Below are 13,115 nucleotides of genomic sequence, written 5' to 3' on the forward strand. Positions count from 1 at the left end.
AGCCAGCAGCGCAGCATCTCCCGTCTCTCTCTGCCTCTGACCCTCCCGCCTCCCTCTTATAGGGACCCTGGGATGACAGTGGGCTCCCCGGGGAATCCAGGGTCCTCCCCGTCTCAGGGTGAACTGTTCAGCATCCTTAATTTCATCCCCCTTTGCCACATAAAGTAACACTCACAGGTTCCAGGGATCAGGTCGTGCATGGGCATCTTTGGATGGGGCGTTGTTCTGCCGACCACGGACCGCCACCTGCCCCGTTTTCTCTCCGTAGCCCTGTCCACACGTGGCCTCTGTTTTACTCCTCCTGTTTATCACCCGTGGATGAGTGGCAGGGATTCAGTCCATGTTGCTGTTTCCCTCAAAGAGCAGCGCCCGGCACACAGAAGGTGCCCATTCAGTGCTTGTTAATAAATGAATGAACAGATGAGGTGAGGACTTGGCCGAGAGCAGAACAAGGCCTAGGACTCGGGGCGCCCGACCCCAGCCGGCACCCAGTGGAGACTTTTCTGAAGGTGCCCAGGTTATAAAGTATCTTCTCTCTGACTTCTCACCTGCCACTCCGTCAGCCCCGGGAGGCGGCTGTTAGTCACATGAGTCCCTTTTGCAGAAGAGGAAGCTGTGGCTCAGGGCCTTAAAAGTCTCTTCCAGGGCGGTTGGGGGCGGCCTCCGACGGGGACCCCGAAGAGCTCGTCCTGGCGCGGGATTTCGCTGATTCTCTGCTTCATTCGTTGGATTTTTTTTTTTTTTTTTTTTTTTGCGGTACGCGGGCCTCTCACTGTTGTGGCCTCTCCCGTTGCGGAGCACAGGCTCCGGACGCGCAGGCTCAGCGGCCATGGCTCACGGGCCCAGCCGCTCCGCGGCACGTGGGATCTTCCCGGACCGGGGCACGAACCCGTGTCCCCCGCATCGGCAGGCGGACTCCCAACCACTGCGCCACCAGGGAAGCCCCTCGTTGGATATTCTTGGGCCCTCTGAGCACCCAGCTCTGTGCATGTTGGTGATGGGGGGTAGAAAGAGGACTAACGTGGTCCCCGCCCTTGGGACAGTGCTGTCCAGGCAGGAGACACAAGTTTCCAGCCTCAGATGATGTGGGGTGACAGGGCCAGGACACACAGAGCCAGACACATCTTCAGACTACAGCTCAGACACGTCCTGCTCCTGCCCCAGATCCCCCCATGACTCCCCTGCACTCTCAGAATCAAGTCCCAACACCTCACTGTGGGTTCAGAGCCCTGCGTGGTTCCACCCATGCCAACCCCGACCCCCCAGATCCAAACTCAGACGCACCCTGAGCCTCCAGCCGCAACCCCCCTTTCTGTCTTCCGAGCACCAGCCTATTCCCACCCCAGGGCCTTTGCCCCGGTGGATCCCTCCACCCGGAACACCATTTCCCGGCCTTCCACCTGCTCACTCCTGCCCGCCGTTCATGACTCAGCTCAGACAGGCCTTCCCGGCCATGCTGGACAAAGCATCAACCAGATAATAGACCCCCACTTTTCCCAAACGATCTACTTCATGGATGTGTTTGCACGTCTTGCCTGTTTGCCCACCCGACACGACGCTCAGTGAGAGAAGCCAGACACAGAAGGACACACAGGGTGTGATTCCATGGATGGGAAACGTCCAGAACAGGAAGATCCACAGACACAGAGAGTAGGTTGTCAGGGGCTGGGGCAGGGGGTAGGGGGTGAGTGCTCATGGGGACGGGGCTTCTTCTGCGGGTGATGGAATGTTCTGGAATTAGAGTTGACGGCTGCACATATATGTGAAAGTGCTAAAAAAAACAAACACTGGCCACTTGAAATGGGAAAAAAATGCCCCGAGGAAGGCCCCGGTGCTGCTGAGCCCCCAGCACCCACGCTTGGCCCACTGGGGGTTCAGAGAGAGAGAGAGAGTCCTGGAGTGTGGCCAGGGCAGCCCTGCCCCGGTGGGATTTGCCCCTCGCTGGGGAGAAGAGATGGGAAGGTTCTCGGCCACCAGCCCCGAGGCTCTGGCTCCTCTGTGTGGAAAATGAGGGGGGGCGGCCCTGGGTGTCCGGGGGGGTCTGGTCTGCAGCACGTTCTGTATGAACAGGGCTCAGTCCACGTGGCGAGGAGTTTTTCCCACATCAACAGTCCCATGGAGACTCAGCCCCAACACGGCTGCACCCGGAGCCCAGGAAGGGCCAGGCTGGCCCCCAGGGCCTCCCCAACCCTTGGCCACAAGCTGCGTGCTCGCTGACCGTGGCGTGGGAGGAGGGAGCCTCGCTCTGCCGAGGGCAGCCCCGGGGCCTCACAGTTCTGCCCGGCTGGCACAGGGCAGGCTCCTGGGTCTGCAGAGCTGGCGGAAGTCAGGGTCCCACGAGGATGGGCTCCCACCGCCCCGACCCTGGGAGAACCGTGGGAAGACAGGGTGTGGAGTCCTGGATTCGAGTCTTACATCTGCTTCTCACCTGCTGTGTGGCCCTGGGCAAGTCACTTCCCCTCTCTGGGCCTCTTCTTCCCCATCTATAACACAGGCTGATAATCAGCCTGTCTCCTCCTGGGGCAGCCACTGGATGCCTGCTCTGTGCCCAGCATCCTCTACGACCGACAGCGGGTCTCGCTCGGGTGATCCCGCCCCCCAGGGGACGTGGGCGATGTCTGGGAACGTCTGTGGTTGTCACGACTGGGGGGCTCCTGGCGTCGATGGGGTGGGGGTCAAGGATGCTGCTCCACACCCCCCAGTGCCCAGGATGGCCTCCCACAGAGAATGGTCCAGCCCCGAAAGTCAGCGATGCTGAGGGACCTCACACAGCCCCAGTGCATTCTGAAGGTGGGGACGCTGAGTCCTAAATAAAGCAGGGTGTCTGTTGAACGGTGGGGAGTGAGCTGGAGCCCATGCTGACAGGAAGAGGGTTTGGAGTGGGTTGGTGGTGGCCTGGCGGTGGCAGAGATGCAGAGCACGGTGGATCTGGGACATATTTGGAGGTGGAGCTGACAGCACCTGGTGATGGATTGGCCGGGGGTGTGAATGAGGAGCTGCCAGGGGACGGGTGACGTCGGGACACTGCGGGGCCTCCGGGTGATGTCAGGGATGTGGCTGGTCCCCAGGGCTGGAGCTCAGGAGAGACACAGGGTCAGGAGTCATCAGTGAACAGATGGTATATAGTCCTGGGCGGACAGGGTGGCAGGTCCCTGGGGGTAAAAGGAGTGTCTGGAGGGCAGGTGGTGACCTTGACCGCCCTGTGGGTGTCACTTCCCCCAAGGCCCCTGCCTCAAGGAGGAGGGAAGGGGCAGAGAAGGTGTAGAATCAACATGGACCTGTCCACATGGCCTCATTTTACCACCCAGCATGGCCCCACTGAGTGGCCTTTGCCAGACCTGTCCCTCCCACCCCCCACCTGCCCTTCCCACCACCATTCACAGCCGGCTGGCCTTCTCACCACCTTTCAGGAAATGGACCCGGTGCCCTAAAAACTTAGCAGCAAAAGCAGGACTGGAATCCAGACCCCCACCCTAATCAGGACCTGGGATCCTGGCCTTCTAACCCCACCTCAAGGCCCAGGCCTCCACGCGAGGAAACAGGCCCAGAGAGGGTGACTCACTTGCTCAGGGCACCCAGCCCTCCACCGAGACCACCCTCCCGCGAGCTCTCCCGCTTCCCAGTCCAGCCAACGTCGAGGTAAGCGAATGAACAGGGTTGCTAGAGACAGAGTCAAGTCCCCGCTGCTCCCTCGCCCAGACCAAACCTTTCCACAGTGGAGGGGGAGGCATCAGAAGCTCCAGCCCAGCTGCGAGTCCACGCACCCCACACAGAGATGACAGGCCCATGCTGGGGGGAGAGGTTATAGCTCACAGACTGGGTCACAGCTGGAGCAGCCCCCGCTGGGCGCCAAGGACCAGCTATCCTCTCATCCCAGGAGCAGTTACAGCGCGAGTGCTCCGAGGGCGCCCCGGGACTTGCTCCCTTTGACAGGCGAGGTTCAGAGAGGGCGCACTTTTCATTAGAGGTCACACAGTGCGTCAGAACCGAGGTCTCTGCCAGCCTTTCTGCGACTGTGTCACAGTGGCTGTGCCCTGGCCGTGCTGGCCTCTTGTCACTTAAGTACTTCCTTCCTGATACTGTTCTGTGACAACTATTTCTTTTTAAATTCTTTCCAACTTAAAAAAAAAAATTTAAGTTTGTAAAAAGTCCACCTTCCTCTCTCTGCAGCGCCTGACCCCGGACTCTGTGGCTGAATGGCCCAGTCCTGCTGCCTGACCCCCCACCCCGCCCCGCTCGGCTCCCTTTCTCCCTCCCTAAGTCTTTGTATGAATGTCCCTTTCTTGGCAAATTAGATCATTGCAATCCCCTCAACACCCCCTTCGCCCTTTTCCTGGATTTATTTCTCTCCACTTATGGCCACCTAAGGTGGGAGAGAGTGTATTTACTTACCTCTTTTATTATCTGTGGGCTCCAAGAGAGCTGACCCCTTTGTCTCACGCACTGTGTGTCCTCAGCACGTGGAAAATGCCTGGCACAGTAGTTGTTTGTTGACTGACTGATGGACGGAATCAACGAATGAGAGGAGACCAGTGTTACAGGATCTCTGCAGGTGACGATGAAAACAGGTCCAGCAAAAACAGAGCCGTATTTTGAATTCTAGCTGAATGAACTGCCAGGACCCTCTCCTGCCTCTGTTAAAAAAAAAAAAAAAAAAGATTAGCGAGTGTTACAGGGTGTAGCACCACCCCACCTCACTCCGAGACTATCCCCTGCCACCTCTGACGTGTAGTGTGAACCTGAGCGGGTGACTTATGTTGCTTTGAGCCTCAGTGTTCCCACCTGTAAAGTGGGCGTGACCCACCCCTGTGAGGTTGTTGTGGGAATTAAATGGGCCGATCCAGGTAGAGCCTTAGCCCAGGGCTGGCCCAGAGCAGAGCCTATAGCAGAGTTTGCCTTTTTTTTTTTTTTTTTTTTTTTGCGGTACGCGGGCCTCTCACTGTTGTGGCCTCTCCCATTGCGGAGGACAGGCTCCGGACGCGCAGGCTCAGCGGCCATGGCTCACGGGCCCAGCCGCTCCGTGGCATGTGGGATCCTCCCGGACCGGGGCACGAACCCGTGTCCCCTGCATCGGCAGGCGGACTCTCAACCACTGCGCCACCAGGGAAGCCCCCAGAGTTTGCCATTTTGATGAAGATGATGGTAATGATGAAGATGATGTTTCCAGTCCAGGAAGAAAGACCAGCTTTGAACAGGGTTTAAGGTGCATTTCAGAGAGCCTAGGGGGAGGGGAGGGGTAGTTTAGTGCAGAGTCACCAGGGAAGTGACACTGGGGGCGAGACCCAAATAAAGTCAGGGAGAGAGCCATGAAGGGACAGTGGTCTGGGTCTTGCACAGCCCGTGCAAAGGCCCTGGGGCAGGACCATAGCAGGCATGTTGGAGAAACAGCGAGGAGGCCTGTGGGGCTGGAGCAGAGAGAGCAAGAGCGAGGGGGAGAGAGGGAGGAGGGGAAGACAAGGAGGGGCTGGGCGCGTGAAATTCTCTCCTGCAGAAGGCACAATGCAGGCAGCTCTGCCCCCACAAGGAGTCTGTTTTGGGGGCTGAACAATACCAGCCATTTCCTTCTTGGGGCAGAGCCAGGGAGGGCCTTGCTCCTCCAAAGCAGACTGCTGATGAGCTGTGCCCCATCCCCAGCTGGGGGACAGTTATCCCTTGACCACAGGGAGCGTCCTGGGCTGGGATGGCGACCTGGGAGTGACCTCAGAGCCCCTTTAATGTAGAAAAGAGACAGCTGAACAGGGAACCATCAATTCTGACTGTCATGTCCCCTCCTGGGACACGGCCTCTCCACATGCTCTCCAGGGCAACTACACGGGAGAGAATGACCTAGAAAAAGAGCCTGGGAAAGGAGTCTGCCTCAGGGAAGGATTATGTTCCCTGCAATGCCCAGGTCGGGATTAAGGACGGTTGCAGTGGGAAGGCACAACCAGAAGCCTCTCACTCCCTCCCTCTGCCTCCCTGCTAGGTTCCCCAGCCGGGGACAGGGAGCTAAGACCTGTGACCTCCTGGAGGCCAGGGGCGCCTCGGTTTCCTCATGATGTGACCACACTCTCCACTACGGCAACTCCCTCCCCGCCACTCACAGTGCTGTCCCGAAAGATGCGTGAATTCCCAGGCGTTTCAGGGGCACCTGCGCTTGTGTTTATGTGCCCACCCAAATCAAGAACTGAGTTTGGTGTTTGGTTTTATTTTTCCATGATTGTGCTGTCTGTGACTGTTTGGCAACCTTGATTCCCCCTGGCCTCCTGTGGAACTACACCTCAGCCAGCTTTCCTTGTGGGTATATTTGAATCTCCCAGCGTTCCACGATAACCATAGATTATGGCTTATTTGATCCCCTGTTGGTGGGTGCTAAGGTTAGTTCCATTTGTCCTCCATATAACTAGATCTCAGCTCTCTTTTTCTACTGAGTACACACAGATCTCCTTGATTCCACAGCAGGCACAGACCACAGTTTATTTAACTAATCCCGTATTGATGGACACTTAGGTTAGTTTTGGGATTTTTATTCACCCCCCCCCCCATATAACTACATCACTGTCTTTCTTCACTGGTACATACAAGTCTCCCTGTGTTCCACAGCAGGCACGGACCACAATTTATTTACCTGATCCCATACTGATAGATATCTAGGTTAGTCCCAGTTTCTGCTGTTCCAAACGACTCTGCAGCAAACCTCCTTGTTCACCCTGCTCCCATGTGTGAGTTTTTCTTACGGATCCATGGATATTCCGTTAGGTCTTGTAGCTGCCACAGTGAAATACCACAAACATGGTGGCTTAAAACAACAGAAAGTTATTCTCTCCGTTCTGGATGCCAGACGTTCAAAATCAAGGTGTCAGCAGGGCCGTACTTCCTCCAGAGATTCTAGGCGTGGATCCTTCCCTGCTTTTTCCAGGTTCTGATGGTTACTGGCAATCTTTGGTGTCCCTTGGCTTATAGATGCATCACTCCAGTCTCTGCCTTTGTTATCACGTGGCCATCTTCCCTGAGTGTCTGCATCAAAATTTCCCCTTTTATAAGGACACCAGTCATTGGATCAGGGCCCACCCTGCTCCAGTATGACCTCATCTTAAATCGATGACACCTGCAAAATACAAACTCTCCCCCCGCAGTGACGTATGGTTCACCTCTGGCATTAAGCTGCTCGGGGCTCTGTGTGTGTTAATGCCCACCTAAAATTCCCAAAAGGGCCCAGGAAGGCCGGAGCTGGCCTCACCGCTGTTTAGCAGATGAGAATCTACAGCCTGGGTCTTTGCTGAGACGGGCCTGTGGGAACAGTGAGGAAACAGGCAGCGAGCATGTGTCAGGGGGAGTCGGGGGATGCCTGGGGGCTTCAGCTGCTAAGATGCTGAAAATAGGTGCCTGGCCAACGGAGCAACACCCTCAGGCTGCCATCTGCCTATGCCCTCCCCACCCCCACCCACCTTGGCCCCGGGATCCGGGCTGCAGCCCAGCAGAGTGCGGGGACAGGGGGTGGAGGGCCAGCTGGCTGCCAGGAGAGATGGAGCAACTCGGAAGGCGCGGGTGCAAAGGCCCAGGCGTGTTGGCATCTGTCTCTCCGGGCCTCCCCAGCCACATCATCCAGCTTCCCTGAACCCTCCAGTGCATCTCCCACTCCCCACCCCCATTCATTGTACTCCTAGCCTCACCAGCCACTCCTTCAGCCTCAGGACCTTTGCACTGGCTCTTCCCCCAGCTTGGATCCCTCTTTCTGCAACACCCATGGGCCCTTTCCTGGTAATTCTTTGGGTCTGTATTAGCTTCCTGTTGCCAAACACTAAGTACCACAGACTGAGTGGCTGAAAACAACAGAAGTCTATGCTCTCCCAGTTCTGGAGACCAGAAGTCTGAAATCCAGGGGTCTCAGGCCATGCTCCCTCTGAAGTCTCCAAGGGAGGGTCCTCCCTGCCCCTCTCAACTTCTGGGGGCCCCCGCCATCCTTGGCTTGTAGATGCATCCCTCCAACCTCTGTCTCTATCTTCACGCGGCCTTTTGCCCTCTGTGTGCATCTATGTGTGAGTCCAAACTTCCCTCTTATTATAAGGACATCAGTCATTGGATTCAGGGCCACCCTAATCCAATATAACCTCGTCTCAACTCACATCTGCAAAGACCCTATTTCCAAACGAGGCCCCCTTCCCACGTACCAGGGTTAGGACTTGAACGTTTCTTTTGGGGGAACACAGTTCAACCCAGCCCAGGGTCTCAGCTCAAATGTCACCTGTCCTGGTCTGAAGTCACCCCCTCCATGGACCCTGATCATCCATCCACACTGCTCCCCTACCCAGCCCTTGGGTAGACACCCCAGAGGGGGATCCCGGGTCCCACGGTGGATAATCGCTTCCTGAGCTAGCTACTAGGATGGGATGGGACGGGCCGGGGTGGAGGGATGGCGGGATACGGGTGCTAACGCTGCCCCCACCCTCAGGTGCCCACGAGGATGGTGGCGCGGCCCTAGGCCCAGGCTCCGCACCATGACCTGCTGGCTGTGTGTCCTGAGCCTGCAGTTCCTGCTCCTGCCCGCGGCCCCGCCCCCCGCTGGGGGCTGCCCGGCCCGCTGCGAGTGTACAGCGCAGATGCGCGCAGTAGCCTGTCCCCGGCGCCGGCTGACCGCGGTGCCCGACGGCATCCCGGCCGAGACGCGCCTGCTAGAGCTCAGCCGCAACCGCATCCGCTGCCTGAACCCGGGCGACCTGGCCGCCCTGCCGCTGCTGGAGGAGCTGGACCTGAGCGAGAACGTGATCGCGCACGTGGAGCCCGGCGCCTTCGCCAACCTGCCGCGCTTGCGAGAGCTGCGCCTCCGCGGCAACCTGCTGAAGCTCATCCCGCCCGGCGTCTTCACGCACCTGGACAACCTCACGCTGCTGGACCTGAGCGAGAACAAGCTGGTCATCCTCCTGGACTACACCTTCCAGGACCTGCGCAGCCTCCGCCGGCTGGAGATGGGCGACAACGACCTGGTGTTCATCTCGCGCCGGGCCTTCGCGGGGCTGCTGGCGCTTGAGGAGCTGACCCTGGAGCGCTGCAACCTGACGGCGCTGTCGGGCGAGTCGCTGGGCCACCTGCGGGGCCTGGGCGCCCTGCGGCTGCGGCACCTGGCCATCGCCGCCCTGGAGGACCAGAACTTCCAGCGGCTCCCGGGCCTGCTGCACCTGGAGATCGACAACTGGCCCCTGCTGGAGGAGGTGGCCGCCGGCAGCCTGAGGGGGCTCAACCTGACCTCGCTGTCCGTCACGCACACCAACATCACCGCCGTGCCGGCCGCCGCCCTGCGCCACCAGGCCCACCTCACCTGCCTCAATCTCTCGCACAACCCCATCAGCACGGTGCCGCGAGGGTCCTTCCGCGACCTGGTGCGCCTGCGTGAGCTGCACCTGGCCGGGGCCCTGCTGGCCGTGGTGGAGCCGCAGGCCTTCCTGGGGCTGCGGCAGATCCGCCTGCTCAACCTCTCTAACAACCTGCTGTCCACGCTGGAGGAGAGCACCTTCCACTCGGTCAACACGCTGGAGACGCTGCGCGTGGACGGGAACCCGCTGGCCTGCGACTGTCGCCTGCTCTGGATCGTGCAGCGCCGCAAGACCCTCAATTTCGACGGCCGCCTGCCGGCCTGCGCCACCCCAGCCGAGGTCCGCGGCGACGCGCTGCGCAACCTGCCGGACTCGGTGCTCTTCGAGTACTTCGTGTGCCGCAAGCCCAAGATCCGCGAGCGGCGGCTGCAGCATGTCACGGCGGCCGCGGGCGACGACGTGCGCTTCCAGTGCCGCGCCGAGGGCGAGCCGGCGCCCACCGTGGCCTGGGTGACGCCGCGCCACCGCGCGGTGACCGCCGCCAGCGCTGGCCGGGCGCGCGTGCTGCCGGGCGGCACGCTTCAGATCCGGGACGCGCGGCCAGGGGACAGCGGCACCTACACGTGCGTGGCCAGCAACGCGGGGGGCAACGACACCTACTTCGCCACGCTGAGCGTGCAGCCCGAGCCAGCCGCCAACCGGACCCCGGGCGAGGGCCGCAACGACACGCAGGCGGCCGCGCGCTTTCCTCTGGACCTCACCACCATCCTGGTGTCTACCGCCATGGGCTGCATCACCTTCCTGGGCGTCGTCCTCTTCTGCTTCCTGCTGCTCTTCGTGTGGAGCCGCGGCCGCGGGCAGCACAAGAACAACTTCTCGGTGGAGTACTCTTTCCGCAAGGTGGACGGGCCCGCCGCGGCTGCCGGCCAGGGGGGCGCCCGCAAGTTCAACATGAAGATGATCTGAGAGGCCCCGACCCACCTCCCGCGGCCCCCGCCGCTGCGCCTGCGCCAGAGGCCGCGTCTCCGTCTCCGCCCAAATCCACGCCAGCCCGTGGCTGGCCCATCTGACTACCACCTATGCATTTCCCGTAGGGGGCGGCCGCAAGCCGGCTCCTGGCAGAACTTCCCCTTTTTTTGTAGAGACCCAACCACAAGACTGTTTTTTCATCAGGATGCATCTTTTGCAGAGTTTCTCAAGCGTTTTCTTAGGGTTTCACGCTCTCTTCCTGCCCCTCGTGTGGTCGCTGAGCTGGGCAGGGGGCGGGGGGTGCTCAGAGGCCCAGGGTCCTGGGCGTAAACAGCTCACACCTGGTGGAGATGGTCTACACCTGGTCACCAGGGGCATGTGAAAGCCCTCACTGTTCACACCTGCGCACACACACACACACACACACACACACACACCCCGCCCCCATCCCTACACCAGAGCACACACGCACACCCGGAACATAAAACCAGACGCACGGCTCCAGAGTGGAACACACACACCTCACACCCAGCTGACACTGAGCAGGTGTCCCAAGCTCCAGAGCTCACCAAGGGCACGCAGGGCTCTGGGGAGAGACCAGCGCACACCTGGGCCAGGCAGCTCACACTTGGAACACATTTCAGCTCACACCCAACTCCTGCTCAGCTGGCCATCTTGGGGCAGATCTCAGAGGCTGCGCTACGGTCTCGCTGAGGAGGTCAGGCTCACCCTGAGGTGGTCCAGCACGCAGGATGGTCCCTGACCCTTTGGCCCAGATGCCCCTGCACCCAGACTCCCACCCGCCAGGACCTGTTGGCCAAGCAGGGTGGGCTGCCCGCTAGGAGAAGCCATTGCCCTGGTTCCTCCCACCAGCCCTCACAGCTGCTACCTGCTTCCTTGCCCTCACCGCCCAGGAGGGACAGCCGTCCTGGCCCCTGGCCCAGGAGCATGGCTTCCAGGTGTCTCTCTCCAGCAGACCAGTTGGAGTGACCTTCAATCCCGAGTCTGCAGCACCCCTGCCCAGCCCCGTGGCCCATTGCTCACCTCGGGAAGGAGACCAGAGCGTGGACGGTTCTCAGGGTCCCTGTTATGGGCATGGAAGGGGCAGCGATGGGGAGGAAGGCCAGAACAAAGGTTCAAGCTACAGGGAGGCCTGGACCTGGGTCGTTGGGAGAAGGTGACAGAGGCACCTTGGTCTCTGCAATGTTGGGGCAGATCTTGGGCCAAAGAGTAGAGAGGGTCACAGGAAGACTGTAGCTCAGGTGAAAGAAGAGCTTCCCTAAGGTCACTGCCCTGTTGCTCTACAGATAGTGAGTTCCCAGTCACTGGGGGTATGCAAGCAGGAGCTGAGGTTTTGCAGAAGTATTCAGATACCAGACAGGGACCATACATGACCCTGCCTCGCCCAGCCTCGTCCTTGCCCCGACTCTCTACCTCGGCCAGATAACAGTTAGGGCATCACTTGGGGGAAGGGGCACAGCAAATTTTGTGTGGCCAGGCCCTGGCCAGAAGGGAGGTTAGACAGTATTCTCAAGCACCTTGTAAGAAGGTTCAAAGCAAGCTGTGCCCTCGCAGCTGTGTAATCTTTGTTGGCAACCGAGGACAACCTGGACCATTGGTGTCCACGTCTATAAAATGGGTCTGATGGTCAAACCTATTGCTACATACGTAGAGGCCAGGCCCGTGGACAAGCTTGGTGATTGACTTGGATTCTGGATCCCTCAAGATCTTTCTGAGATGAGCCAGAGAGAAAGCTGTCCCTCCTGGAAGTTTTGCACAAAGGATTCAGTCAGAAGGTGGAAGGGGACACTGGCCATTCTCCCTGGGCTGGAAGCATCGGGAGGCCCTGATCCTGCTTCCACAGCGTGCACATGGGCCAACAGGGCTGTGTGGCAGGCTGCTGACCACAGCCAGCCAGGGTGGGGACCCCACCCACCCCCATTGGCAGGAAGTGAGTGAGGGCCGAATGGGATGTCCGGCAGCCCTACACAGAGTCAAATAGAATGGACTAGTTTTGTTCCCTTAGCATCCTCCTGACCTTGGTTGCCACGACAACACCGAGGGCCCCTCAAAACGACATCCAAGTGCCTTTAACATCATCAAGACAGGAGGGAGTATGTTCTCAGCAGTGTTAGGACTTACAGAATGTCAGCATATTGAGATCTCCCAGCCCCCTCTGCCCGCCCCCTGTCCCAACATCAACCAAGACCCTTAGCCCCTGCCCCCCACCCCTACCCGGCTGTATTTGGTTGGAGTCCAATAAAAATGAAACCAATTTAATAACAAACTTCAGGGTTTTTTAAAATTCTCATGGGAAGCATGGGGGCAGGAAGTAGGGGCTGCTGGGGGTCCCTGAGGGAGAGGCCTGGCTTCAGCACCAGAGCTGACCCTGAGTCATAGGGCATTTGTGGATAAGGTTAGAGGTCACACTTCAGGAGTGCCCGTGCTGTTCCCAGCGCTGTTCCCTGTGCTGCCTGTGTTCACTCCCCCGTGAGCTGGGTCCTGTTATGACCCCATTTTACAGGTGGGCAAAGGGAGAGTCAAGTCCCTAGCTAGGGAGAAGCAGGGTGCTGAGAGGGACCAGTGGCACTGGGCTGTCCAGGGGAACTCTTGCCCTGAGCTTGGCCCAGGGGCGGAGCCAGCGGCAGGGAGGAAAGGAGAAATGAGGTGCAGACTCCCTCCCTCCCTGCTGCGCCTCTGGAGCCGGCAGCTTCTTCCCCTGGGGCTTCCCCTGGCCAAGGGCAGCTGAAGGGGGACCCGCCCCGTTGGTGGCTAGAAACCCAAGGCGGGGCCCCGCAGAGGGGTGTCTGTGGCCTCAGTGCTGTGTGGCCTGGGGGAAGTCGCTGCCCCTCTCTG

General features: G+C 59.5%; 2 protein-coding genes across 6 annotated transcripts in view; one reads left to right on the top strand and one right to left on the bottom strand.

Moving 5' to 3' along the window:
• Positions 1-13,115, bottom strand: part of SPPL2B (signal peptide peptidase like 2B) — a 48,819-nt gene that overhangs the window by 33,252 nt on the left and 2,452 nt on the right. The window contains exons 1-3 of one of the 5 annotated variants that reach the window (XM_032625117.1): positions 10,088-10,224; positions 4,393-4,634; positions 176-2,806 (exon numbers count right to left, since the gene is read on the bottom strand). The gene's annotated coding sequence lies outside the window, so the exon portion shown is untranslated. Of the gene's footprint in view, positions 1-175; positions 3,153-4,392; positions 4,635-6,607; positions 6,747-10,087; positions 10,225-13,115 lie in introns of those variants that run through there. The other 4 variants (XM_032625113.1, XM_032625114.1, XM_032625115.1 and 1 more) reach the window with 4 other exon arrangements.
• Positions 8,331-10,336, top strand: LINGO3 (leucine rich repeat and Ig domain containing 3). The gene has a single exon (XM_032625118.1). The coding sequence runs from the start codon at positions 8,370-8,372 to the stop codon at positions 10,254-10,256; it is 1,887 nt and encodes a 628-aa protein (XP_032481009.1). The 5' UTR covers positions 8,331-8,369; the 3' UTR covers positions 10,257-10,336.

This window comes from Phocoena sinus, chromosome 3 (assembly GCF_008692025.1).
Source record: "Phocoena sinus isolate mPhoSin1 chromosome 3, mPhoSin1.pri, whole genome shotgun sequence".
Classification (NCBI taxonomy): domain Eukaryota; kingdom Metazoa; phylum Chordata; class Mammalia; order Artiodactyla; family Phocoenidae; genus Phocoena; species Phocoena sinus.